This window comes from Vigna umbellata, chromosome 5 (genome assembly GCF_029865625.1).
Source record: "Vigna umbellata cultivar VRB3 chromosome 5, Vumbellata_1.0, whole genome shotgun sequence".
In the NCBI taxonomy this organism is placed as follows: Eukaryota; Viridiplantae; Streptophyta; class Magnoliopsida; order Fabales; family Fabaceae; genus Vigna; species Vigna umbellata.
This window is the reverse complement of record NC_142169.1, coordinates 5,183,916-5,209,726: the sequence shown is the minus strand read 5'-3', so window position 1 is coordinate 5,209,726 and position 25,811 is coordinate 5,183,916. Positions and strand designations below refer to the sequence as shown.

Sequence of the window (25,811 nt, the reverse complement as noted above, 5' to 3'; positions counted from 1 at the left end):
TTGTTACTAATACAAATTATACGTACAAATCACATTATTATTAATATCCGAAAAATAATAATTTACAAAAAGAATTTCCACAAACGTCTTTTAAGCATCTATCCGTTGAAGTTATATTTAATGATCCTTATAATGGTGCTCTAATAAAAAAAATATAATGCCTTTTTAAGTATAATTTTTCGTCTACTTACATTTAATTTATCATATATTTATGAATTTGTGTAAATTTTAAAAAATCTTAACCTTTCGTGACGATAATGACAGCCAACTCACAAGAGACACATTTAAATTGGCCGAAATATTTCTTCGTAGGGAATATCCGTAACTTGTATCTCGTTATAATTTTAATATTGCACAACTAGTTTATACTGTTTTTATGGATTTACTTTTTTTTTTTTACTTAAATAAGACTATACATGCATTTAATTATTAGAGTAATAATAGAAAATAATTTTCGTTATTAAAGGTGAAAAAAATATGATATTGACTATTTGAGGAATCAAATTCTTTTGATTTAAAAAAAAATGATTTATTAATATTTTAATCTGGATTACGTATATGTGTTAGTATCTTTATTCGATATGTCCAATACGTAATTCCTGTTTAATATGTATATTTGTCCAATATTTTAAGATACTTTATTAATATATATTATTAAAATTTTTAGTTTATAAAAAATAATATTTATTCTATAATGATAATAAATTATAATTTTTTTTATATTTACAATTTTAATACATATAATTTAAACTTAAATTTATACAATAAAAATGATATATTTATTTGTTAAGAATTATTATATATATTTTAAAATAAACATAAATATATCGAATACATGTTATATTTTATACAATTCATAAAAAGAAATGACAGTATAATATTATTATTAAGAGGTTATTTTATTTTCACCTTTTTTTTTTTGTTTCATTTTCTTCCCAAAAAAATCATATACTCAACAACTCATCCACGGGGCTTGCTCTTTGATCTGCAAGTTCAGAAGGTTGGTGCATAATAATTTTTGTCGGCAATGAATAAGGGAATAATAACTCCATCTTTTTTTACCTTTAATGGGTCCTTTGAATTTTGTAATCACATTCCCAGAAAAGGTATCTCCGAAATAATCTTCTAATAAAGTATGAGATGAATTATTTGATTTGAATAGAATATAACTAAATTATCATTGTGAATATTATAAAAAAGTATAAAAATATTTTAAATTTCATAATTAAATCTTGAGAGTATTTTGGTCAAATTAAAAGCTTTATCAATAACTCAATTATTATCAATCACGAACTGTTAACTTCAAACTGAGTGAATTGACTGAACCTAGCTATCATTATGAAAAAGAATGTAACTTCACTTTTTAAAACATTCATTGATTTTTTTTCTATTAAAATGCAAACAAACATCATGTAATAAAAAGTTTAGAGTTTGACAACCGTGTTTTATCATTGGAACTGTTTATACTCTGTGAATTAAATAAAAAAACATATTTACTGATGAACATATGTTTTGTGAAATTGCTGATCTATTTTTCATTATTTTGATATAATTTTTTGTGCAGCTTTTTGATTTGTCATCTGTTCTGATTTTTTCCCCTCTTTATTATGAAGCTTTAATAAAGCTAATGTGTTGTTCCATTTGAGCTGCAACAATGTACTTTGGGTCATGACATTAATCCACAACACACCATTTTTACAACATCCAAAGACAAAGTCCTAGGATAAGAAGTGGGGAGGAGAGAGGGAACACCAATCTATTGTTACTTTTGTTTTCATTACATTGTTGTCTTCTTCTCTTCTTCTTCTTGCATTGTTACTGCCCTACCCATGATCTTGGAACTGAGATGCTTCATTGAGTGATATTAGATCTCAAGTTGAAGTCTTTGAAGATACCCATTGCTCACAGAGTCATGGGGGGTGTGAGTTTGAGGGAATCATGGTGTTTCTGCAAAGGGGTGAGTAAGTCTGAGAGAATGAAAGCTGCAATCTTTACAGGGAAGGGTCAAGGTATGGCTACTATCACCGGCATTTCTCCAAATGGGGTTTCCGGTACCGGATTTTTAATCCACCGGAATCTTCTTTTGACAACTCACACCAATCTTCCCTCGGTGGTGGCCGCCGACAGTGCCGAGATCCGGCTGCACAATGGTGTGGCTGCAACTCTTGTTCCTCAGAGGTACCCTATTTGACGATAGTGCCGTGATTTCATTTTTTCTTGCTCAAGTTGATGTCAAACTTGAAAGAAAATGTAGCTAACCTATTATTATCTTTTACTTTTCGAAAAGCTTTTTTGGGTAGTGGTTAAGTTTTTATGTATTTGTTAGGTAAGAGAGGGAGATAAGTAGGCCAGTGGAGGGTTAAACAATACTGAGGTGCAAGGTGGTTGGCTTTTGTGTTAAGATTTGTTTCTGATATTGGTAACCAATGCATTTAATGTGGTGAAGTTGGATTGGAATTCAGTTCTAAAGGTTGGAAACACGTTTTCGTTAGAATTTGAAAAGAGTTGTGTGTTTTTGGTAAGAGATCTTGGTGTTTGAAAGCTACCTCTGGCTTTGACTCATTCAAGTTGGATTCGGGTACATTCACTTGTAGCAAGAGTTGAACTTGATACGTTGTTTAAGTGGAACCGAACTCTTTGGCACTGTACAACACAGAGACTCATCTCACAACACATTCTTCTTGTATCTATTTTATGTTCATTTGGTGATTTATCTGGTCTTCCTTTGTTGACTTTGTGTGTTCCTGCAATTCAGTGAAGTTTGAAAGTTTTTTATGCTTTTTAGCAGTTGTAGCTAACATTAGTTCACTTTATCAAGGACATTCATGTAGAATATTAATGGTAGATGCTAATTTAGTTTATTACTTTTGTAGAGGTAAGCTTTACACCTTTGTACCAATATTATGTCATTCAATTTCCATTAGGTGATGTATTTATATTGTTTTGCGTATTCATATATTTATAAGCTCAACTATTTAGTTTTCTGTACTGTCTGCCCTATCCTCACCAACATGGCCTACTAGCAGGTCGAAAGAACTACTAACTGGAGAGTACAAAGCCCTATATATTTATTTTGAAACTTTGAAATGATTTAATTTATGGTCAGAAGTAGCTATTTCTAGGCATAGCAAGCCAGACTAGTTATTAAAAATTACTGTAAATAGTGACTTGTGTGGTGTGTATTGGTATCAATAATCTAATGTTATGCATAATGTTTAAGGAATGAACAATCCGTGATACATGGCATAAAATAAAAAACAATCTAAACAAATTCAAAGTAAAAAAAAAAAGTAGTTTTGATGTTTTAGCATATTTTTAACTTTCATATTCTAATTCTTAAGAATTTGTTAGAGATAATGTTCCAAAAGAAAAGTAGACCTAGAACACACTTTTCCTTAGTAAGTGCTGCAGATTAAATCAACCCTCAGAAGGTGTTTGGGCTCATTTATTAAACTGGGATATTTGTCATAACTGGTTGATAGAGTATAGAGTGTGATATTTGTCATAGCTGTGAATGCAACTGTATATAGTTATTGATACAGTTGTAATCAATTAGTGTTATCATGTCATATTTCATCTTAAAGTCAATTTGCATTAAGCGAAGTTGTGAAATAGTTATGTAAGATGAAATCTAAGAATTGAGAGACAGATGATGTAGGACTTCCCAAAAACCTCATGACAAGGGCCACAATGCTTAGTTTTGTTATGGTAACTGTTTCTTTCTAAGGCTGTTGTTTTTAATGACATCAAATTTCCCTTTACTTCTTCTGGGCCTGTCTTACCTACACCAGAAGTTACGTTCAAATTACTCTCTCTTGTGTGTCTACTCCATTATTCTCACTTGAAAGTACTTCTTTTCATTCTTCATCTAGTCCTATCCCTGAACTTGTCACAACTTCTAACCCCTAATCCTGTCAAATCTGTCCATTCCATGCAAACGACCGCAAATTCCAGTATAGTTAAACTCAGGCTGCACCTTTCTTTTTTTTTTCACTACTTTTGATCTCACATTGTTCAGAAAGCTTTATCTTGTCCACAATGGAAATTAGCTATAGAAGATGAATTTTATGCTTTAATTGCTAACAAGACTTGGTCTCTTGTTCCTCTACCTCTGGGAAGAAAAGCTATTGGCTGTAAGTGGGTGTTTTGAATATAAGAAAATCATGACGATGCTGTCAATATGTATAGAGAGAGTCTTCTTGCCGAGAGTTTCCACCAAACTCCAGGTTGTGACTTCTTTGAAACCTTTTCTCCGGTTGTAAACCTGTCACAATTTGTATCATTTTGACTCTGGCTCTTTCAAATCAATGGTCTATACAGTAATTAGATGTTAACAATGCCTCAATTCAAGGCTACTCAGTTTGGGATCTTTATATGCAGCAACCAGACGGCTTCAAATCTGACAATCTTAATCTAGTATGCTAGCTGAATAAAGCAATTTATTGTCTTAAACAACCCCTGTGCATTGTATGAAAGGCTCACCAAAACTCTTACTGGTTTTGGTTTCACTCAAGTTAAGTGTGATGCATCCTTACTAATACTCAACAACTGTTGTTTTTGTCTCTATGTTCTGATAGTTGTCAATGACAGCTGCATATTCAGCTATAAGTTGTAATCTGATAGTAGTTAATTAGCTCATTGTGATCTCTATTAATAGAGAACTCTCTAATCACATTCATAATTACATTTTAATAATATTTCCTATATTTCCTCTCTCCATATTTCTCAATACTGTCATACATTCAAAAGGCCCTGTAACTTTTAATCTGGCACGCTTAATCTGATAATTTTATGAAGTTATTGACATCTCACTATAATGCTTGAGTAACCTCTATTTACTATTTCTTCTTTCAAACAAGTTTGTGCTGATATTATTTTTAGTAATTCTCTTTTTAATTTTAACCTTTTAGCTAAATTCATAATGCAAAACAAAACTGTTACGTATCCGAGTCGGAGACGTAATTAATCACAATCACAATAGGTAGAAAAGACAATGACTGAATGATAATGATCGAATGAATTTCTTTTATTGATGGTAATATCTGAATAAACAAAAGTAAACAATAATTGGGAGCATAACCTCCTTCAATTACTTGGGAACATAACCTCTCTCACATGACACATAGCTGTCTGTCAACAAAACTCAATAATCTAAAGCATCCCCCTAAATAAAATATTTCCCTAGAATAAATCCTTTCCCTATAACAAAATATGAATATTGTTCTAAATAAAATATTTCCCTGGAATATATATATTTATTTATTCTAATTAACTTATACGGGATATTCTCCCCAAATGTGGCTCCCTTTTATTGTAATTAGTTCCCGCCCATCCTAACCGCTGCGACAGTTAGGATGGTAATTCTTCAACCGTTCGGCTCATGTCCTTCTTCCCATCGCTCAGCTCGAGCTCTCACCATCTTCCGCCGTTTGGCTCGACTCCCCACAGCCTACCACCTTTCGGCTTGACCTTTCTCTGCTTCTCCCTTTTCGGCCTGGTCGCTCCCTGTTGTTCACCGTTCAGCCTGCTCGCTCCCGTTGTCCACCTTTCGGCCTGATTGCTCCCTGCCTTCCACTGTTCGGCCTGCTCGCTCCTCGTTGTCCCCCGTTCGGCATGATCGCTCCGTCTTCCACCGTTCGGCCTGGTCGTTCCCCATCTTTCACCGTTCGTTGCCCTTCTCCTTCTCTCTTATACCTTCCTCTCTCATATACCTTTTACCCTAACAAAAACATAGTTACGCAGTAATTGACTGTCATGAAAAGAGAATGTGTCAGAATGTAGAATTATGGTGGTATTGAATTTGCCATGGAAGTTTGCTTTGGTTTGAGTAGTGTGTTTCTAGCATTATATATCCAATATTTTAGCATCTCAATTCGAACTCTGCATTCTGAAACTTGAGTCAACACTTTCAAGTAGCATGTTTGAACCTTCTACCAGTACTTTTTTGAAGAGCAGCACCATTTATCTTTATCTGCTTTCCATTCAACTTTGTGTTTTATGATGCAACTCACACTGTTATCTTATTTTTAATGATTTTAATTGCTTATGTGATTTATTTTAAATTATGATTGCCTCATCGCACTACATCAAGATGATGTGAATAGGACACTCCTTCAAAAAAGTTCCTTAGATGGATAGTGAAAAGACTTATGAGAGTTCTACATTTAGAAGACATATCTTATTGTCTTTGGCAATGAATTTTATTATCTTATTATGAAAAAAATATCTGTAGTTGGCACCATTACTTATAAGTAGTCCTTAGAGTGTTTATTTGTAAACCAGTAGTGCATTGATTTTTTCACTTGCTTTCAGGTTTTTCATTACAAGTTCTGTATTAGATCTTACAATTGTGGGTTTAGATGATGCCGATGGGGACTCAAATGCACAGGGTCAATACCCTCACTACTTGAAGACCAGTTGCAAAGCCAATCTGGATCTGGGAAGTGTAGTTTACCTTTTAGGCTACACAGAAAAACAGGAGCTCACTGTTGGTGAAGGAAAGGTGGTCATAGCCACTGACAATCTCATAAAATTATCAACTGATGGAATTCAATGGAGTCCAGGTTCAGCTGGTTTTGATGCGCATGGAAATCTAGCTTTTATGATATGTGATCCTATGAAGTTAGCCACATCACCAAATACCAAATCACCTTCAACTTCATCCTCATCGTCGTCCTCTTGGAAGAAAGAACTCCCCATGCAGTTTGGCATACCAATTCCTGTCATATGTGATTGGTTAAACCAGCACTGGGAAGGCAACCTTGATGAGCTTAACAAGCCAAAATTACCAATCATGCGGTTGATGTCTACCGGGCCGAGGAGCGAGCATTCATGTGCTTCCTTCACCCTTCGACAAGTTTTCAAGTCAACAGAAGGCAATGATGATGGCACCACATCTTCATCAAACAATGCTTCAAAGACAAGAGATCAGGGACCAAGCTCTTCTGCTGTTACCAACACAGTTGAAGAAGAAAGCTTGATCACTAATCCAAATGCTGCGCATGTCCAGGGAATTCCCACCCCAGAAATATACGAATCACCTAGAGTAACTGCTGTGCCACTCAGAAGGAAAGAAAACATACCATTGCAGCTTTTGGACATCAACTTTCCTCCAAGGTCAGCCAAAGCTGCAGTTTTGGCACAATCATCCAAACCAAAGTCTGCTGAAAATCATGCCAAAGACCCTTTTCCTGAGAACCAAACAGAAGGAGAACAAAACAAGCACACAAGGCCAACAACTCCTATTCCAGACGTTTCCTCAACAGGGTCTGTCAATGGAGCTGCACAGAGCGAGGTTCAGTCCAGCTCGTCTCTGGTGGAAGTACCAGAGATGCAGAACGGATACAGCAGCGAAGGAGAGACCATGTACTCAGCCGAAACCGCGGAGAGCCGGAACTACACAAGCCCCAGAGAGTTGAAGTTTCAGCAAGTGGGAAGGAGCCAGAGTTGTGTGAGTTACAACAGGTGGGGTGCTGCACCAAGAAGCCAAGTTGCTCGTGGAATGATGGTGGAAAATCAGAGAAGCTTTATGCATGTGAAGAGAATGTACTCACAAGGTGCAGCAACTTCTCAACGAAGCAATGACTATTTCAGCCCCACTGTCTCCTCCATCATGAAACGTAACAGCAGCTCAAGCAAGCCACCTCGGCAAACTCCTGTTCATTCTCCTTCACCCAGATGGATGTTCTGATTGATTGATACTTCATATATGATCATATTTCAAGTTCTTACAGTAAAATTATAAAAATTTAAAGAGAAAGAGTATAGTTGCTTCATGTTTATATTCTTTTTGCTATCCATATTTTTTATGCAACGCGCACAGACACTAAGTTATGGTGAATAAGAAATGTAAGCCAAAATGTAGATTTCCTTCTAAATTCACTTAAGGTGATTACTGCTTCCATGTTGAGTACAATGTTTCACCCAGGATTGTCTAGTTCTTGATGTCAACATAAAGCTTTGAATTAAAAACACCTTTATTTGAGTTCATACGTTCTTGGCTATGTAAATATAAATCCAAATTAAGGTTGAAAAAACAGTGTTCTGTCTGCAGTTCTTGCTGCAAGATTGAAATTAAGATTATACATATGATTATTTAACTCAATTTATCAATAATTATTAACAGTTACAAATTGATAAAACGTTTTTAATTGAATATGAAATAAGCCTTTAAACATGAAAACAAATTGCTCCTTATGCCTGATGAAAATTTGTTATATTGATCGATACAATTTTGTGTAAATCAAAATAAAAAAATATTATTGTATTTTTTTATATTTTGGTTAGTGTCAGGACCATTAATTTCAGAGAAAAGTGGAATCCAGTTGTATGCAGCTCGTTGGATCGATCGGTTTTGACGGTAGTATATAAGTAAACTTTTCAAAATTTCGGACCACTTTTTGCATGCACCTCTTCTCTCCAAATTTCTGAGTTTTATTTTCTTCTCCTTCTCTCTAAAATTCTCCTCCTTCTCTCTACAAATTCTCATCTTCTTTTTCTTCTGATCATCAATTTAGACCGTGTCTGAGTTTCCTGGTGGCAAGAGTTTCTCTTTTCACCAATCAAGTTGCTGTTTGGAGTAGGTAAGTTAAATTCACTTGTTCTTTGAAGTTGCTGTATTTTCTGATACATGCAAGCACTGTTTAGCTTGCATGTGTTCATCATCTACTTCTCTGAGTTTGTTTTCTGTCTTTGATTCTCTGATTAGTTCCTTTTCACCGAACAGAAAGTAGTAGGTTGCCTTAGAAGCTGATTTTTTGGTTAGTCAACATAGTGGAAGCGTAGGAAGTGTCTAGTTTATTCGAGGTAAGGGAAGCTAGTAATTTAATTATGTTCGTTTATGATTGAAATGTTTGGTTGAATGTGTGTATGTGTGAATAAATTGATATTTGTTTGTTTTCTGTGTATTGCCGAGACCTGTGAACTGGTTGAGAAGTTCTGCAGAATTGTAGGGAGTAGAACGCTCATTATCGAACACTCGGTCAAGTCATGAAATAGGGTTTAGTAATATTAGGTTTTATAGTGATATTTTAACTTAGTGTTGTTCGGTTTAGTATTGGCTTTCAGTTTTAAAAATACTTGTTTTCAACCTCAGTAGTCTTCGAGTTGGTATTAACGTTCGTCCTTAGTAATATTATATTTAGTGTTCGGTTTTAATAGTATACGTTATTAATAGCAATCGGCCTGATTGGTTAGTCACCAAGTTTGGTCTCTTTAGTGTTACCAATGTTGAACGTTCGGTTTTAGGTGTGTTGGTCGTTCTCTGTAGCGCTTGGTCGTATATTGCTTTGGTAGTGTTCGGTCATATACACATTCGGTATAAATTTTTTTAAAGTTCGAATTGAGTTATAAGCGTTTGGTTTTTATATAGTGGTCGGTTAGTAATAACGTTCGGGTATTTTTCTTTAATTTTATTTATTATGGACCGTTCGGTCCTCTCGGTTGGGTAGTGTGAAGGTGTTCGGTCTCCAACATTCACATGTTCTCTTTGTTCTATAAATGAAAATATAACTGATAAATGACTGTTTATGATAAATATGAGAATTTTGACTTTTAAATACTGTGGAAGAGAATTCCAAGGCGGAATGTCTCGTGGATGGTTATTGAATTGTAAAGTATGAATATGGATATGCTAAGCTGACATTCATCTTGAAATTTTATGAGTATCATTCTTACATAGAGAGAGATATTTCATTCGTGAGAATAGCAGGAGGTCCTACCACCTCAAGGTGCCGAGGTAGGTATTATGGGATTAACCTTGGGTAATAGCTTGATTGGTGTCAGCTGTTACACTACCACAAGTGCAAGGACGACTGTAGCTACATATTCATACAATCCGGATGGTCAAGTCGTAGTGTTCGGTCTATATATGAATTATGATGTTTATTTTGTATAAGATTGCTTTTATTCGGTGTTGGCAGGAGGTAGCCTTCGGTATCACATTGTTTGAACTTGTATGAAATATTAAATGTGTTTTATAATTAAATTACATTAGCTTACCCTACTCTCTTGTTTTGTCTTGTATTGTACGTCTGGTTACCTTTTCTTTTGCAATGATCATCCTGTGGATGTGAGCAGAAGACGATGAGTGTTCAGTGGAACAAGCGTTGGAAGACGATGGTCCTGTAGCTTAGTTAAGACCGTTTGGTCATTAGGCTGAGCTTATCTTTTGTAAACCGATCGGTTTATACAGGTTGTTGTATAACCGATCGGTATAGGATGATTTGTTTAAACCTAGTAATAGAACCGTTCGGTTTATTTCCTATGTTTTGTATTAGACTTATGGTACTTTGTAAAGTTTTTAGTTTTATGGTTATTTTGGATAACTGTAATGTTAAATACTTTACTAACTCTTGAATAACTGATCTATCATATTATTATATGTGATTAATCTATGATATAATATTCTGCTATATTTTGGGATGTTACATTAATGGTATCACAACAATTCCTTCCTTAGAATCCTGTAGGTTATGAGTATGTCATGCTTGTGCTGTGTACTCAGTGTTAATTTTAGACAATATCCTTGTGTCTTTGATCTAGAATGATGGTTCTTTCTCTATGAATGTTCATAGATGACATCTCGGTCTCCTCCTTCTTCTCCAACCATGAATTCTCATACATCAGATTTGATGCGGATGATGGAGTCGGTACTCACGGCAATGCAGCAACAAAATGCTGCATTAGTTCAACATAATACTGTCGCCCTACAAGATTTGGAAACCGCTCGGTTATCAATGGAGGTGTCTGAGAGACAATATGTAGACTTGATGGCGAGTGACAGAGCTACAACTAGGACCATCTACTTCTTCTGCATATCATCAGTCAGAGTGGAGCCTGAAGAGTTTTCTTCAACACCGTCTGGCTAAGTTTGATGGCAAGCGCAGCCCGGATGAAGCATATCAATGGTTCTAAGATATGGAACGGATTTATAATGCCAAGAGGTGTCCGGACGACATTAGGTTGACATATTCTGAGTAGATGTTGACGGGAGAAGCTAGTCACTGGTGGAGTAGCATGAGGATGCTACTAGAAAGCAACGATACTCACATATCTTGGGAAATTTTCAAGATGAAGTTTTATGCAGAATATTTCCCTGATAACGTTCGGTTTGCTAAGGAGATAGAGTTTCTTGAACTGGTTCAAGGAGAGATGTCAGTATCCGAATATGTAGATAAGTTCAAACATCTGTTGAGGTTTCATACGCTGGCCATGGATGAGGAATGACAATGTAGAAAGTTTGAAAATGGATTGAAAGGGGATCTCAAGTTGATGGTGGCTGGTTTGTGTATCAAACAGTTTCCCTCTTTAGTAGAAAGAGCTAAGGTCTTAGAGAAGACCAAGATGGAAGTGGAAAGGCAACAGCCGAATCTTGGAGGACCGATTTCCTCCAGGAGTAGGTTTGGTACTAGGAAGACTCCTTATGCACCACCTTCTTCTTCAGGATATAGAGGTCAGTCTCCAAGACCTCCAGTACCGATCGGGCAGCAACATGTTCATGTGAATGCGAGGTGTTTCACTTGTGGGGGTCCACACTATCAATCAGTTTATCCTCATAAGGATAGTAACAGATGGTGTAGTCGTTGTAGAAGTGCATGACACTTTGAGAGAGACTGTAATTTAGGAAGAAGAGCTAGCGGTCAACCACAACAGGCAGGAAGGTTTTAGCCAAGAGGTGGTGGTGGTGACGGAAGAGCTCAGGCTGCTGGTCGGGTATATGCACTAACAGGAACAGAAGCAGCAAGTTCAGGTAATCTCATTGTCAGTTCTTGCTTGCTTTATGGAATATCTTGTTGTATGCTTTTTGATTCGGGGTGCAACACATTCTTTTATCTCGAAAGAATGTGTCGAGAAGTTGGGATTGCCAGTAGATGAGTGTTAGTTTGATCTGGTGGTGTCAACTCCAGCAGCTGGGAAGGTTAGGACGACCACTTATTGTGCTAAATGTCCAATAGTGGTTGAGGGTCTTTGGTTCAAAGTGAACCTGATTTTTTTACCTCTTCATGGTTTATAGATAATATTGGGAATGGATTGGTTAGCTGCCAATCGCATTCTTATAAATTATGGTGAGAAGAAATTGTTGTTTCCAGATGAAGAACAAGAAGAATCATTAGCAATCGGTCAGTTGAGGCAGGATATAATGGAAGGTGCTAGTTGCTTCTTGATATTATCCCATTTGGAAGTGGTTCAAGGTGAGTAGGATTTGGACCGATCGGTGCAGTGTAAGCAGAATGTAGACCGTTCGGTCATAAACAAATTTTTAGACGTTTTTCCTGAAGAGATACCTGGATTGCCTCCTCCTAGAGAAGTGGAATTCTCAATTGATTTGTTGTCAGGAGCAGGACCAGTATCTATAGCCCCTTATAGAATGGCTCCAACAAAGCTAGTCGAATTGAAGAAGCAAATTGAAGAGTTGATGGATAAACAATTCATTCGGCCAAGTGTATCACCTTGGGGTGCTCCTATGCTGCTAGTTAAGAAGAAAGATGGTAGTTCTCGGCTCTGTGTAGATTATAGGCAGCTGAATAAATTGACAATTAAGAATAAGTACCCTTTACCAAGGATTAATGATATGTTGGATCAATTATATGGGGCTACTGTGTTTTCTAAGATAGATCTGAGGTCTGGATACCATCAGATTTTGGTTAAGGAGGAAGATGTACAGAAGACAACCTTCCGGTGTCGGTATGGCCATTATGAGAATGTAGTAATGGCGTTCGGTGTTACTAATGCTCCCACCATATTCATGGATTACATGAACCGTATCTTTAGACCATTTCTAGATAAATTCGTTGTCGTCTTTATAGATGACATACTTATTTATTCTAAAACTCATGAAGAACATGAGTGATAACGATTTAAAATACCGTTATCTGTGATGTAATTTTGATACTAAATACACCATTTTTGATTTAGAAACTTGCTTGGACTCATGCTTTTTCATTAAGTTGTGTGAATAAGAGAGTTGAGGTTGAATTTGATGATTTTATGACTAATTCCCTTTGTTTTTATAGAAAATGAGTTAATACAGGAAGTAGAGATGAAGTGCTAAGAATACAGAGCTTAGAAAGGCCTAGAAAAGCACCAGAAGAGGGAACCGCACGAAGCTTGGGCGTGGAAAAATCGACGCCCGCCGCTCGGGCGTCGGACACCTGAAACCTGAGCGAAATTGAAGGCTCAAGCCTTACAGAAGTCAACGTCCACCACCAGGGGGCCAAATGGGGCGCCCGAGCGGCGTGCATTCCAGTTTTTGCTCTGTTTTGACTCTTTTGGACCGGGCCCTGTTTCTACTCTTTTTCAACTTTATTTAAAGGACCCAGGCACTCTAGGTTTTGTATCTCCCAAGGGTAATATTTCTCAGGGATGAGGGTATGAGTACTTGGTCGTCTTAAGCTCTTGATCTTGAGACTTAATTTTCTAGGAACGTTAGGAATTGCATGAGCTAGGAATTAAGGTAGGCTTGTTGCGCCAAGGGATTGAGTTCTAAGTACTTTAGTGAGTGACGTTAACATTAATGCATAAAGAGGAATTCTTATATACATGAGAGGGAACCTGGTGAAATCTAACCCCAACAACATATTCATCTCATATTAAACAACATCCGTTCATCTCTGTGTTACTCTACTATTGATCAATTTGCATTCATATTTTATTTTATGCTTTTGCATCACAAACCAATGATCTCGTTTATTTTAAGTCTTAATTAATTAATTTATCACACGACTGTTTAGTGCCGAGAGTCCTCTGGGATACGATACTTGGTCTTACCATTTTATATTACTTGTGCGATTTGGTACACTTGCCAATCTGTTAACAAGTTTATGGTGTCGTTGCCGGGACTCACGGTTTAAACTATTCTATTTGTGTGATTCTTAATTAATTTTGGCTTTATTCTATTTTACTTTATTTTATTTTATTTGATTTTATTCTATTTTATTTTATTTTCATATCTTTTATTTTTATTTTTGTTTTTGTGCTAACAGTGTTTTCTAGGGTTTTGTGTCTAATGTCTGCAGGATGCAATTCGGAGAAGAAGTTAATTATATGGGCACTCAATTCCATCAAGGCAATTTCAACCACTAGTGGGAACCTCACTCAAGCATGGATCAAAGTCAATTTGGGTATGCTGCCGGACAATTTTATAGAGAACCACAATAACAATGGCAACAACAATCCTCTGTATCAGAAAGATGGGCTAAGATGGATGACACACTTCAGTAGATAATGCAGATGTCTGATTCTCATCATAAAAGAAATCAAGCAGCATTCACAAGGATAGAGAGTCAGCTTGATCACATAATTCAGAAGCTGGACGATCTTGGGGGCAATATGGAAGTTAGCCCTAAAGAGGAATGCAACATCGTTATCACTGAGAGTGGCAAGTTTTTAGATGAGAGAAAAATAGAAGAAATTTTGAGCGAAAAAGAGAAAGATGTAGAGGAAAAGAAAGAAAAAGAAGAGAGTGAGGTAAAAGAAAAGAGAAAAAGAGAGGAAGAAGATGAGAGAAAAATAGAGAGAAAAGAAAAAGAAAGTTTGAGTGAAAAAGAGACAGATATAGAGAAAGAAAAAGAAGAGAGTGAGAGAGAAGAAAAAAGAAGAAGAAAGAAAGAGGATAAGGAAGAAAAGAAAGAATTATATGAAAAACCTCTTCCCTACCCAAAGAATTATTCTAGTGAAGAGAAGGAAAGACAGTTTGAGCAATCCATGGAAATCTTCGAGGAATTGGAGATTAAAATTCCTGTGACTAAGACATTACAACATGTACTCGGTTATGTTAACTTCCTGAAGAAATTCAAGAAAAAGAGAAAAAGTCCAGAGGAAGAAACAATTGAGGTACAAAGCAATTGCATTGTGATCTTGCAGAAGGCACTTCCTCCAGAAGCTAAAGATCTGGGAAGTTCCAATATCCCCTACACTATTGGGAGTCATGAAAGAGGGAAAGCCTTAATTGATTTAGGGTCCAGTATCAACTTGATGCCCTTATCTGTATTTGAAAAGATTGGTGGTGTTGAAGTCAAGCCTACAAAGAGGAAGCTGCTGAAGATAAGTTGGTGTGGAGACAGAAAGGAGAACACCAAGATTAAAGTTGGAATTGGGTGATCTAGATTGAGCTTAATGGTCTCAAGCTATTGACGTTAAAAAAGCGCTTGCTGGGAGGCAACCCAGTCTCTGAATTTTTTTTTTATCTCTTATTTTGTTTTATTTTTATTTTTTATTTTATTTTTCTTTTTAATTTAGTTGTGTGGTTTGGATTTGATTTTGTTTTTGTGTGTTTGAATTTTTTTAGGTTATATGCTGCTTCTGATGGCAGTAATGACAACATCTACTGATGGATGCCGATAAAGATGAGAAAGATTGGTGTCTACTAAGGGATACCAATGAAGATAAGAAATATTAGCATATACTGATGGATGCTATGTGATTAGACATCTACTGATGGATGTTATGATGATGAAGACTGAGTCAAGCTAGTGACGTTAAAGAAGCGCTTGCTGGGAGGCAACCCAGTGTTTTACAAACCTTTATTTTATTTGTCTGTTTTTGTTTTATTGTTTTGATTGATTGTATTTTGTTTCTGTTTTATTTTTTTTCTTTTATTTATTGTACTTTTTGCTTGAATGAACTTCACAGCTTCGATTCAATTGTGATTGTTTTGTGATAAGTATTGCTTTGTGATATTGTAGTGTATTGATTGATGTTGAGATGATGCATGATGTGTTGATATACAGGTGATGGCTCAAAAAGTATGAAATAGGTGCTTGAGGTAAAATTTAGTTGAGATGAGCAGGATGTTTTTCTGAATTCTGGGACTTGAGAGTTTACTTGTGTGAGTTTTGGGCTTCAGAGTTGTTGTGAATAGTTGTTATTACTTTGGAAGCATGAATGATTTTGCCCAAATTTTCTGTGATTGAACTACTTGTTTGTAGGTTTCATATGATTAAGGCCATCTTTCGTTATCCCTTAATTTTTTTTGCCTACTCATGAATTTTTCCAAATAAAAAGATAACAGTTTGTTCCATCCTTTGAACCTTTAGCCTTAAGCATGCTTTGAAGACCCTGTTTTAAATTCTTTACCTTGAGTTGAGTTGAGAATATTTGTGAGGTATTGATAAATGTTCAAGTTTGGGGTTGCTAAAAAAATAAGCAGTGAGCATAAAGAAAAAGGAAAAAAAGAAATCAAAAGAAAAGAAAAAATAAAAACAAAAGCTCACTGCAAGGGAAAAGGTTGGGAATAAGAAAAAGATCTTCTTGAAAAGAGAACCTGTGTGTAATTGTTAAATTCATAAATATTTCTCTTAACTCAAGGATTTTGCATTCCTGAAAAACCATGTTTCTTCTTAGCCCAACCAAGTTACAAGCCAATAAAAGCCCTTGTGATGAAAACCTACTTGTGAGTATGTTTAATTTTGGTTAAAATGAAAGGAAAAATTAATTTGTGTGACATTGTGATAGCAGAGTGATTGAGAGAGTCCACTATACACCTGTGAGTTGAGTGATACACTTTTGAGTGCTTGAGTAAAATACTTTTGAGTGCTTGAGTGAAACACTTTTCTTGGGGAGGAATAGTTCTTTGAATTTCTGATTGCATCTCTGCTTGGTTGATTGATCATTCTTAAGGATATCATCTGTTGATTAATCTGTTGAAGTACATGATTGAATTAAGGCATCTGCACATCTTGACTGAGATCTTTATGCTGAATTGATAAAAGTGATTTCTTGTCTTGGAAGGAAAAGTTTTTGAAAAATGTTGAGTCATTGTAGTGATTGTTCTGAAAAGCTGAGTTACATTTTGTTTTGCTTGAAGACAAGCAAAGTTCTAAGTTTGGGGTTGTGATAACGGTTTAAAATACCGTTATTTGTGATGTAATTTTGATACTAAATGCACCCTTTTTGACTTAGAAACCTGCTTGGACTCATGTTTTTGCTTTAGTTTTGTGAATAAGAGAGTTGAGGTTATACTTGATGATTTTGTCACCAAATTCCCTTGATATTTTAGGCTATTGGAATGATTTGAAGGAAGAGTTAAAGTTCCAAATAGTTGGAATGCAGAAAAGTCAACTAGAGTGCAGAAAAGTCAACAAGAAAAGTCAATTGCGAAGCTTGGGCGCTCAGTGGAGGCTTGGGGACCAGAAATCGACGTCCACCGCCGGACACCCAACAAGGGGCGCCCGGGCGTCGTGCATCGTGGATTAGGCCTAGGTTTTGCTCTGTTTTGACTCTTTTGGATCGGACCCTGTTTCGACTCTTTTCCGACTCTATTTAAAGGACCCAGGTGCTCTAGGTTTTGTATCTCTGGCTAGAGCAACACAACAACACACTCTTTTACTCTCTAAAGGCGGAAGCTTCCTCTTCTACTCTTAGAGTTTTACTATCTCATGCTTTTCCATTGTACATCTAGTTTCTCCATGTCTATGGGAAACTAAACTCTATTTGTTGTTGGGGAATGATGTAACCTTGTGAAATCTCATGTATTTGAATTGATTCTGAATCATATATGCTTTATTCATTAATTGTTAGGGAATTCATATGTTTTAATGCTTGCTCTATTTAACTCATTTAGTTGCATGATTTATGAATTGCATGAGTTCCGGGAGGTTCCTTACAATTCAGGTTCTTGTTGAATTCTCCCAAGGGTAATATTTCTCAGGGATGAGAGTATGAGTACTTGGTCGTCTTAAGCTCATGATCTTCAGACTTAATTTTCTAGGAATGCTAGGAATTGCACGAACTAGGAATCAAGGCAGGCTTATTGCGCCAAGGGATTGTGTTCTAAGTACTTTAGTGAGTGACGTTAACATTAATGCATAAAGAGGAATTCTTATATACATGAAAGGGAACCTGGTGAAATCTAACCCCAACAACATATTCATCTCATATTAAACAACATCCGTTCATCTGTGTTACTCTACTATTGATCGATTTGCATTCATATTTTATTTTATGCTTTTGCATCGCAAACCAATGATCTTGTTTATTTTAAGTCTTAATTACTTAATTTATCACACGACTGTTTAGTGCCGAGAGTCCTCTGAGATACGATACTTGGTCTTACCATTTTATATTACTTGTGTGATTTGGTACACTTGCCAATCCATCAACAAGTCAGAGCGTTCATCAAATGTCTCCGAACAGATAGAGGAGGATAATTTAATTCTCTTGTGTTGAAAATGTTTTGTGATGAAAATGGTATAAAGCAAAAACTTATCCCAGCCTACATACCACATCAAAACGGAGTTGCTGAACACAAAAATAGGATTGTTATGAACATGGCACTAGTGAAGGGAAAAGACAACGATTGTTTTTGACAATATGCTTCGATTTTCGAACTGAAGTATATATGGGTGAGGTAAAACGGTTGGGGTCTTTTGGCCTCGGTTAATATTGAGGTAATATGTTATAGGCTACTGCCTCAGTTCTTCAGCAATCGATGGATTTTTATACATCTCCAAAAACGATCATTTTTTATACATCTCCAATTCACCCCCCTCTTGGTGTGAGAAACGAAGCACATCTTTTTTAACAATCTGAAAAGAATCAAACCTGGGAACTCATGGATCTACTAGCTGGAGCAAAAATAATAGGAGTTAAATGGGTTTATAAGACAAAATTGAATGAGTTGGGAAAAGTTGATAAGGATAAATCAAGGTTAGTAGCTAAGGGATCTTCACAACAACATGGAATTGAATTTTTGAAGTATTTGCTCCTATTGCACACATGGACACGGTACAACTAGTTGTGGCTCTTGCAACACACAAAGGGTGGAACATCTTTTAACTAGATGTCAAATTTGCATTCTTGCATGGAGTGTTGAATGAAGATGTGTATGTTGAGAACCCAGAGGGATATGTGAAAAAGGGAAAGAGCACATTCATAAAAAAGGACACTGAAAGGAACATATTAATCGTCAACATTTATGTTGATCATCTGATGTATACTGGCAATAATAAATATGCAAATGATGTTCTGAAAAGATTTGCTATCACTGAAAGCAAACCTGTGATGAGTCCAATTGTCCTAGGGAGTAAGCTTAATAAAAATGTTGATGGTGCCATTGTGGATAACATTTACTTCAAACTGATTGTGGGAAGTTTAATGTAGCTAACGACTACACGGCCATATATCATGTTCAGTGTGAGTTTAATTAGCAAATACATTTCCAAACCAATTGAGTTACATCTACAAGCGGCTAAAAGAATCCTACGGTGTCTAAAGGGAACTAGTTATGGAATATTTTATAGGAAATGAGGTGAGGAAAATTTGCTTGCATTTACAGATTCTGATTATGCAGGAGATGAGGATGATTCTAAGAGCACATATGGTTATATGTTCTTATTCAGTTTAGGAGCAGTGTCATGGATGTCAAAGAAACAACCAATTGTTACTCTTTCAAGTATAGAGGCATAGTTTGTAGCTACTGCTGCTAGTGCCTGTCAAGCAATATATATGGATGAGAAGAGTTTTGAGTTTTTCAACTCATTCACAAGACAACATCTTTGTCATTTGTGATAACAGTTCAACTATTAAACTTTCCTAAAATCCAGTTATGCAAAGAAGAAGTAAACATATCAGAGTGCATTTTCATTTTTTAAGAGATCTTGTGAAAGATAAAGAAATTGAGTTGGTGCACTGTGGAACTCAGGAACAAGTTGCAGATTTAATGACTGAAGCCTTGAAATTTGAAGCCTGCAGAAGCTAAAAAAGAAGATGGGAATGTTTGATCGTACTGAAATAAACTAATTGAATTTTTAGTGTATTAGGGAGGGAATGAAATGGTTTTATTATTGTTTAAAGTTGTTTTTGCTTCTGTTTAATAAATCTTGATACATAGGGAGAACCTTGTTTTTAGGAATAGTTTGTTTTGAACACGGTCACGTAAGTTATACGTTGACTAAATTTTATGTATTTTGTTTGGCTATATAATAGTCTGTTTTGACGAAATAAAGCAACATAGTTTTGCACAGTTTTGCACCAGAATATCAATATACTCTTCACAAACAAAAAGTTACAAAAAAAGTAAATTACAAAATTAACCAATTGAATATAAACCACATTTAGTATTCAAAACCCATAATTTAGTCTATGTTTACAACAGCAGAAATTACTGTTCAAGGATGTTTGAAAGCGACAAAATGAAGTTAATTGCGTGTTTGTTTGCGAAGAAAGGAAGGAATGTCGAAGTGGTTGAATTTGAATACGCGTGTTTGAAGTTGAAGAAGATGAAGAACAATGCTTGAAATGAAATTGGACCGAAGCGTATTCGGTTCCAATCCAGCGGTATTCGGTTTCACGCGTGCCAAGGATTTACACAAAACCTGTATTCGATTCCCATACAGTTGTATTTGGTTTCCCATTATGCAGAACTACCCGTATTCGGTTCCCACAACCCTATATTCGGTTCCCAAGCTCCATATTTGGTTCCATGTGTGTGCCCTCACGTTTGACGCTGTATTCGGTTCTCTTGGACCATTTGGTTGCAAGCTTCATTGTGGAGGTGGAGGCGGCGTGATGTTTGACGAAGCTCGAGTTTGCTTGGTGGTGGATGCTCATTATGTGAGGAAGGTGGAGGATCAACCTTGGCCCATGATCTGTGATGGTGGAGGATGCAGAGACCTCCATCCCATGCTCTTTCAATCATTCGACGAAGCTGGAGAATGAAAAGAAGAGTGAAAGATCTTGAGTCCATAATAAACGCCTTTACCTTCTCTACACCTTTCCCTCAACAGAAAGGACGAAATTCGAGCCTCTTCGTCGAACGACTCTCTTCACTCCTTTGGTGTCGCTGTCGGCGACCTCGTCTTCTACTTTCTCAACCACATTGCCTTCTCCTACGAAACCCTCCCCCACAAGCCAGAGACTGCTTCCCACGACCGTGTGCTCTAAGAGATTTCAACCTATAAGCTGCTGAGTTAAATTCTCCTCATCAACGATGTGTACTGCTGGGACTCAAACCTTGGTATGGCTCAACTATTTTCTCCTTAATTGTTTGGAAAATAAGTTGCTAAGTTAGTGCATCATGAGTGTCTGGTTTTTGAATAAATAATGTTTGCAAGTATTGATTTGTCGATCCTTTTTCCTGGTTAGAAATCATAGTTCTTTGTCGGTTTGACTTGTGTAGTTATTTGTTTTGAATAAACGATAGTATTCCAAATGTGGTAAGGACATAATTGTTCTTTTCAGTCTTTGTGCGCTATCTTTATTATGACAATGGATCTTTCGAGTATTATTGAACGAAATGTGATGTTCAAAGTTTGAGTGCATACATTGTAAACAAAGAATAGGAATATGGCTAAAGGGAAGTGATTTCAGGCACATAATTTTTTGTAGAATGATTGGAATGGAAATTGTGTTTTTAAGTTGTAGTATAATTGTATATTAGGAATAACATGGACACTATAGTTTTTGGGTGGAAAATGTTTGTTTAACAACTCAGTTTTGCCACCTTTTTGACAACGCCAAGTGGCAGCATTTGATTGGTCCGTTTCAAATAATATCTTTAGAAATGAAATCTTATGCAGAGGGTGTTTTGGGAACGAATTTTGTTTCACGGGTTATGAAATATCATTTCGAAAAGGGGTTCATCTTCTTCCTCTCAACAACTTAAAATCTCTATCTTTATCTCAAGTCTTTCTCACTGTTGTCTCTTGGTTGCACGTCGTTTTCATCGACCACCGTGACATCCACCGAAACTCTCTTCTCTGTTGGTTGTCTTCTTTATCTCTCTCGTCTCATTTTGTTTTCGCATTTTTGCATTGTCTTCCTCTCTTGATTTGTTCTTGTTTTCTCATCCATTGGAACACATCGAAAGTGACCTCCATCAACGTTAGTTCTGCCTCTCTACCTCTCTCGCGCTCTCCATCAACGAGAAAAGATGTCTCCTTTCTCCAAGGCTGGGGCTTTGTTCAGTGAGAAAAAAGAAGTATTTCGCAATATCAATAAATAAAATCAATCATCCATGTAAAAAAATGGAATAAATCACGTAAAAACATACCTAAAATCATCCAAAAAGACATAAAAAATGACCTTGGGGAGTCAAGTTCTTCCAACTGCCAAGTCACATATTACTTTTTGTACAAACCAGCAATTAGCCCTTGGTAATCGATTACAGGGAACCCGTAATCAATTACCAAGGCATAACTTTGTCAAAAATGGTCATAGACTTCACCTACCTTGGTTTAAAAACATATATGGGCTTTTTCCTCCACAATTGAGTGGGAAAAACTGTGTTTTGATACACTTGACACCATCAATGATGAGCAACATGAGGAATCCATGCAAAAATGTTGTTACAATGCACAAATTTTAAAAGAAATTTTCAATAAATAATAGATATATGAATAAGGGGAAAGATATACATATAAGATAATGTGCTATCAAGTTTAACCTTTGCAGACTATTTTAATCATAACTTTTCTCACAGACCTCTAAATGATGCGATTCTTTTTTTTATTAGAAAATAGACTCAAAAATATTTCCAGTGACTATTAATTTGTAATTTTTGGACATCTGAGTAGGTACAATTAATTCTTTAAAGTTAACGTTTTATATATTCCTACCACCTCTGACCTTTGTTGGTTGTTTTGCTTTTAACCTTCTCCACCGAACCCCAAATGAGTTGATTCTTTTTTTAATAGAAAATAGACTCAAAAATCTTTCCAATGACTACTAATTTGTAATTTTTGGACATTTGAGTAGGTACAATTAATTCTTTAAAGTTAACGTTTTATATATTCATACCACCTCTGACCTTTACTGGTTGTTTTGTTCTTAACTTTCTCCACCGAACTCCAAATGAGTTGGCTCTTGTTTTGTTGGAATTTAAACTCAAAGAGATTTCAAATGACCACTAACTCATAATTTTTAGACCACTATACTAGGTGCAATTAATTTTCCAAAAACAATTTTTTTAAGCTTTCTAAATGGCCTACACATGTTTGAGGACTTAACCTACCTTTGTCATGACACCCACATTGGGTCTTTCCTCCACCATGGAATGTCAAAACCTTAGTTTTCAAGCTCTTCTCATACTTAAACATGCAAAGAAGTGTCATCCATTGAGAAAATCACTAAAATTGCCTTTGGGGAGTGACGTTCTCATAGTTGGGTACTACGGTTCAAGTTTTTGTACAAAACCAAATTTTTGCATGCGTAATTGTTTACAGAGCCATTGTAATCGATTACAAGAGATTGTATGTCCTAAACTTGTTTGAGGACTTCATCTAACTTGATCATCACACCAACATTGGGTCTTTCCTCCACCATGGACTGCCCAAACCTCAGTTTTCAAGCTCTACTCACACTTATACACTAAAAAGAAGTGTCATCCATTGAAGAAATCTGAAAAAAAAACAAAAAATTGTCTTTGGGGAGTGATGTTCTGACAGTTGGATACTAAACTACAAGTTTTTGTATAAAACCAAATTTTTGCATGCGTAATCGTTTACAGGGCCATTGTAATCGATTACAAGGGGTTGAATGGCCTACACTTATTTAAGGACTTCACCTAACTTGGTCATCACACCAACATTGGGTCTTTCCTCCACCATGAATTGCCCAAACCTCAGTTTTCAAGCTCTACTCACACTTATACACTAAAAAGAAGTGTCATCCATTGAAGAAATCTGAAAAAAGTATGAAAATTATGTTTGGGGAGTGACGTTCTCACAGTTGGGTACTATAGTATAAGATTTTGTATAAAACCAAATTTTTGCACGCGTAACCGTTTACAGGGCCATTGTAATCGATCACAAGGGACTGTATGACCTACACTTGTTTGTGGACTTGACCTAACTTGGTCATCACACCAATATTAGGTCTTTCCTTCACCATGGACTGCCCAAAACTCAATTCTGACCTTTGCTGACTATTTTATCATAACCTTTCCCACAGACCTCTAAATGATGCGATTCTTTTTTTATTAGACAATAGACTCAAAAAACTTTCCAATGACTACTAATTTTATAAGTTTTGGACATCTAAGTAGGTATGATTAATTCTTTAAAGTTAACGTTTTATATATATATATATTCCTACCATCTCTGACCTTTCTTGGTTGTTTTGCTTTTAACTTTCTCCATCAAACCCTAAATGAGTTGATTATTTTTTTATTAGAAAATAGACTCAGAAATCTTTCCAATCACTACTAATTTGTAATATTTGGACATCTAAGTAGGTACAATTAATTCTTTAAAGTTAACTTTTTATATATTCGTGTCAGCTTTGACCTTTTTTGGTTGTTTTGCTCTTAACTTTCTCTACTGAACTCTAAATGAGTTGATTCTTGTTTTATTGGAATTTAGATTCAAAGAGCTTTGAAATGACTACTAAATCATAATTTTTAAACTACTGTACTAGATGCAGTTAATTTCTCAAAAACAACATTTTTCTAAGCTTCCTAAATGAGTTTAATTTCAAGTTATTGTTAAACAATTCTGAAAGCCAACTGAATGGTGTCTTTGCAATTAACTTTTTCTGGTGTGGGGTCAATCTTCCATTCAAATCACCAACATACTTTATTTTGAAAGAATGACGCAAATTCAACTGCATGAAAAATAAATCAATGACCCTAGGGTAAAATGAAAATGGAAATGGGAACACTGAAAATGATAAAGGGTAAATCAAATTGGAGTAAGTGGAAAGGGAAAAGGGGAAAGGGGAAAGGGGAAAGGAGAAAGGAGAAAGGGGAAATGAGAAAGGGGAAAGGAGAAAGGGGAAATGGGACATGGGAAAGGAGAAATGGATAATGCAAAAGGGAAATGGAATAACTTCTCACCGGAGTTATGAGTCAATATTTTATTCACTTCACTTAGCTTATTGTGCTAGAATTCATAGGGAATTATGCTTAAATGTTTAGTATTTTCTCATTTTTCTTAATTGTGCTTAATTTGACCAAAAATTCTAATTTTAATTAATTTGAATTATCTGAGCTTATTATTTTGCAGAGAAAATTTTGGAAATACGATTTTGGATATTTGGAAGGCTGCCACATAATTAAAGACTCTCCACGAAAAAAAAAGGTACACAAGGGAGGTGCACAGATTGAATTTTGGGTGCACACCGCAGCAATAAGTAAGCACGTCATGGGCTTGGATCCACGTCCACGCTCACGGTCTTGGCTTTCATCTTGGAAGGCTTCACGCACATCCAATAATGAAAGCACATCCACGGCCCGAGACATCCAGCACACGTCCACGCTCATTTCCTCGGTCCAACACAACAGCGTCCACGCTGGATTCAATTAGAAGAGCACGTGGCTGGAAGGGAGGTGCACAACACAGCAGTAAACGACCCTTGAGCAAGCATCACCGTCCAGCTAGATTGAAGTGGTGTGACGGTGAGAAAAGAAGTGGCAAAAAGAAGAAGCACCAGCAAAGAATGTAGTGCGCGGATGAATGGAGCATCCAGTAAAAGAGGGGTTGCGTCCAACAGAGTGAAAGCTTCGTCCAACACGTCCACAGCAGCTGAAGGAGCTCACGGTCCAGCAAGGCATCCAGCAGCTCTTCTCGGCCCAGCAAGCAACGTGGAGGTAGGTCTAGAAGTTTGGAGAAAAACAGATGGGAGAGGAGAGATGTAGCCACGACGGAGGAGGAGAGAGAGCTAGAGAAAGAAAGCAGCATGGAGGGTTATGGGTAGCAGCAGGAACGCACTAGGTAGCAGCCGCCAACGGAGAGAGCTTTTCTTTTTCTCACTTAGGAGAATATAGGAGAAAGGGTGTCTTGGCTAGGAGCTGGAAAGGAATTTTCTTTTACTTTATTCTAAAAAGCTACTTCCACTTCCAACATTTTCATTGCAATTGTCACATCCAGTTTCGGTTA

General features: G+C 36.2%; 2 protein-coding genes across 2 annotated transcripts; both read left to right on the top strand.

Annotated features, from left to right (window-relative positions):
• Positions 1-1,601: 1,601 nt before the first annotated feature.
• Positions 1,602-7,901, top strand: LOC124824877 (uncharacterized). The gene is made up of 2 exons (XM_047297385.2): positions 1,602-2,178; positions 6,313-7,901. Exons 1-2 carry the CDS (start codon positions 1,913-1,915, stop codon positions 7,688-7,690), a joined length of 1,644 nt encoding a protein of 547 aa, XP_047153341.1. The 5' UTR covers positions 1,602-1,912; the 3' UTR covers positions 7,691-7,901.
• Positions 7,902-14,703: 6,802 nt separating this feature from the next.
• LOC124824879 (uncharacterized) lies at positions 14,704-15,329 on the top strand. The gene is made up of 2 exons (XM_047297388.2): positions 14,704-15,095; positions 15,287-15,329. Exons 1-2 carry the CDS (start codon positions 14,704-14,706, stop codon positions 15,327-15,329), a joined length of 435 nt encoding a protein of 144 aa, XP_047153344.2.
• Positions 15,330-25,811: the final 10,482 nt, after the last annotated feature.